The 3429-nt window shown below is 41.8% G+C and overlaps 1 protein-coding gene across 1 annotated transcript; it reads right to left on the reverse strand.

Annotated features, from left to right (window-relative positions):
- Positions 1-2121: 2121 nt before the first annotated feature.
- Positions 2122-3145, reverse strand: LOC148010086 (11S globulin seed storage protein 2-like). The gene is made up of 3 exons (XM_087672860.1): positions 2792-3145; positions 2513-2688; positions 2122-2380 (listed from the first exon to the last, which is right to left on the reverse strand). The coding sequence occupies exons 1-3, from the start codon at positions 3143-3145 to the stop codon at positions 2122-2124; spliced, it is 789 nt and encodes a 262-aa protein (XP_087528986.1).
- Between the last annotated feature and the right edge of the window lie 284 nt (positions 3146-3429).

The following is a 3429-nucleotide window of genomic DNA, read 5'->3' on the forward strand; positions in this document are numbered from 1 at the left end:
AATGTCTAAATGCATGTATAATGAGAGAATATTTTACCACATCAATAATGAGAGATGGTATTACAATAATGAAACTACACAAGCTCTGAATTGTAGGACAAGCTAGATCTCATATAGCCACATCTATAGTTAGAGATGGGTGTTTTTGCTACTTTCAAAAGCTAGAGGAATATCTAAATGCATGTGTGATGAGAGAATATTCGACCACATCAATAATGACATGGTGTTACAATAATCAAAATGCACATGCTCTTAATGGTAGGATAATGAAATGATAGTTCACAAGCTCCTAGTGGTACAATAGTGAGACTATACAAGCTACCACACTAACATATACCACTAGAAATGGTATAACAAACTACCACACTATGCAAGCTCCTAAACTTCACAAGCTACATACCAACATGAGACTACAAAAACTACACTAACATCTACAACTACAAATGATTTTCTAATATAATCAAACACTACACTAGCTCCATCTACCACTAGAAACGGTGTTACCTACCAATATGACATTACAGAAGCTACTACACCACTATCTACAACTAGAAATGGTGTTTATTATACACTAGAAATGGTGTTACCTACCAATATGAGACTACACAAGCTACAACACTTACATCTACAACTAGAAATGGTGTTCTAATATGGTGTTCTACATAATCAAACACTACACAAGCTCCTAAGGTGTTCATTATACGCTAGAAATGGTGTTACCTACCAATATGAGACTACATAAGCTACAACACTAACATCTACAACTAGAAATGGTATTCAAATATGGTGTTCTACATAATCAAACACTACACAAGCTCCTAAACTTCACAAGCTAGGTACCAATATGAGACTACACAAGCTACTAGACTAACATCTACAACTAGAAATGGTGTCTACTGATATGAGACTATACAAGCTACTACACTAATATCTACAACCAGAAATGGTGTTCATTATACACTAGAAATGGTGTTAATCTACCTGGGACTACTACACAAGCTACTAGACTAACATCTACCAGGAGGAAATGAAACTTCACAAGCTACGTACTAGTATGAGACTACATAAACTACTGGACTAACATCTACAACTAAAAATGGTATTCTAATATAATCAAGCACTACACTACATCTACCACTAGAAATGGTCTTACCTACGAATATGAGACTATACAAGCTACTCTAATACCTACAAATAGAAATGGTGTTCATTATACACTAGAAATGGTAGGTATGGTGTTCATTATACACCAAAAATGGTGTTACCTACCAATATGAGACTACACAAGCTACTATACTAACATCTATAACTAGAAATGGCATACTAATTTAATGAAACACTACATTAACTCCATCTACCACTAGAAATGGTGCTCTAATATAATGAAACACTACACTAGCTCCATCTACCACTAGAAATGGTATTCAATATAATTAGACACTACAAGTTGAAAGAAATTATATTAGACACTACAAGTTGAAAGAAAATAAAGAGTGCTAAATGTCCTCTCATAATTTTCACATGCAAAATCACAAAGAAAAGAAAGAGCGTTAATGTCCCTATATAAATTTCACATCCCAAATCATAGGAGTTAACGCCCCTATATAAATTTCACATCCCCAGATCATAGGAACCTTTTTCTAAACCATTTAAGAAGCGATTGGAGGTGCAAAGCAAACATTGCAAACATTTATAAATTTAAGGTGGTAGAGCGGAGAGAAGGAAAGTGTGAAAAAGAAAAGAGAGCGTGAAGGTCTTTGCAAAACCTCACATATGCCGAAAATCATAAGTCATGAATGTGGTTCTAATCATTTTATTTACATTCAAGGAACCTTGTTCACAATTATATCACCACCAATTGAATTGGAGGTGCCAAAAGCAAATATTTATAATCAAGGTGGCAAGAGTACAAGAAAATAAGTTCAAAATTTTAGCCAACATGTTGATGCGAGTTTTGGCTCCTTCCACCCTCCCCCCATCTCATTTTTATTCTCACGGTATCCAAACGATACAACGGAGATAACTTGTCCACAAGAGCTGGACAGAAGTTCTTATTGCAGAAGAGCCCAACCTTACATCTATAACTTCCCAAACAACGCATCTCCTCTTTTTTACTTCAAATTAGAGGATCTGAAACGCCTTCCAATTGGAGGAGGAGGTCAAAGAGACCGCATCTCGATCCTCCCCACTCTCCTCCTCCTCGTATCGGTAGCGATGATGAGGGTGGCGAGATGGTGGCCGCAGGAGGACCGCGTGGCGATGGTGCGCCTCCTGGAGCTTCTGATCTAGCTTGGGGCCCACTTGCATGGCTGACATGCGCACCTCGCGGGGCATGACACGGAAGATACTGTTCTTGCCGGCTAAGTACATGAACAAGGGGCTGCGTTCCGATCACAGCACATGGATTATACGTACTTACAATACTCAACTCACAGGAAGAAGAGAAAGTCTGATCTATTTAAGACATACTACAGGTTAGTAGGATTGACAACGAAAGAATTAAAGAAGAAACAGCGGAGTCGTACGTGTGCCAGTTGAAGACGACCGCCGCATGAGCCTGCCCTCCCTCATTTCCTTGTTGCACGGCTGCTCGCCGTTGGGGAGCACCACCTGCACTCGGGCGCTCCCTCGGACGCAGTAGATCAATTGGTCCGCGTTGGGGGACGACCCGGGGTTGATCACGGCGTTCTATATATCATGGATAGAAATGACAAAGTGAGCAACCTACTATTTATATTGAGGCCTCAGAACATACTATTGTGAACAATAAAGACAAAATAATTGCACGTACCGGCTCCAGCTTGAGACACATCGCTGCCATGTCCATGGGCTTGAGCACCGGCAACTTTTGGGCATTGGCTGTGGCCAGCTGGCCAGCATCATCAACCAGGAAGTCGGGGTGCGCTCGATCATGGTGGTACGTGAAATCCACCATTGCCTCCGCGTCGCCCTCCTTAACGGTTGCCCTTGGCAGGTCTAGGCCAGGCTTGACCAGGATGATGGCCACACCTTTCTCGCTCTTCACCAGCTTGCGCACGCTCTCCTCGTCCATCTGAAAGGCGCAGCGGAGCATGCCCGTGGAGAAACCGCGCATGATGCCTCCCATCTCTTTATGCGATGAGCCTGTGAGATGGAAAGCCTGCATGCAGTTCGTCGTACAATACGTTGCTTAGATTAGCTTTGCGCCGGATTGGAATGGTCGAAAGAAGAAAATGAATGTCCCCTGGGATATTATGGCTTGAAGGAAGCGATATACATTAACCATATCTAAATGTAAAGGCACCTCGAAAGCATGCCGGCCGTGCATCATCGGGCCGCGGATGTTGGCAATCGTAAGGAAATGGCATGGCTCCTTCCCATCGTTTAACATCCAGAAGGGCAGCCCATTCGACACGGCAATAAGCTCGCCTTTCTTGACATGTCGGACGT

The sequence above is a fragment of the Lygodium microphyllum genome, chromosome 30, assembly GCF_053477565.2.
Source record: "Lygodium microphyllum isolate KBCC chromosome 30, Lygodium_microphyllum_v1.1.10, whole genome shotgun sequence".
Lineage (NCBI taxonomy): Eukaryota > Viridiplantae > Streptophyta > Polypodiopsida > Schizaeales > Lygodiaceae > Lygodium > Lygodium microphyllum.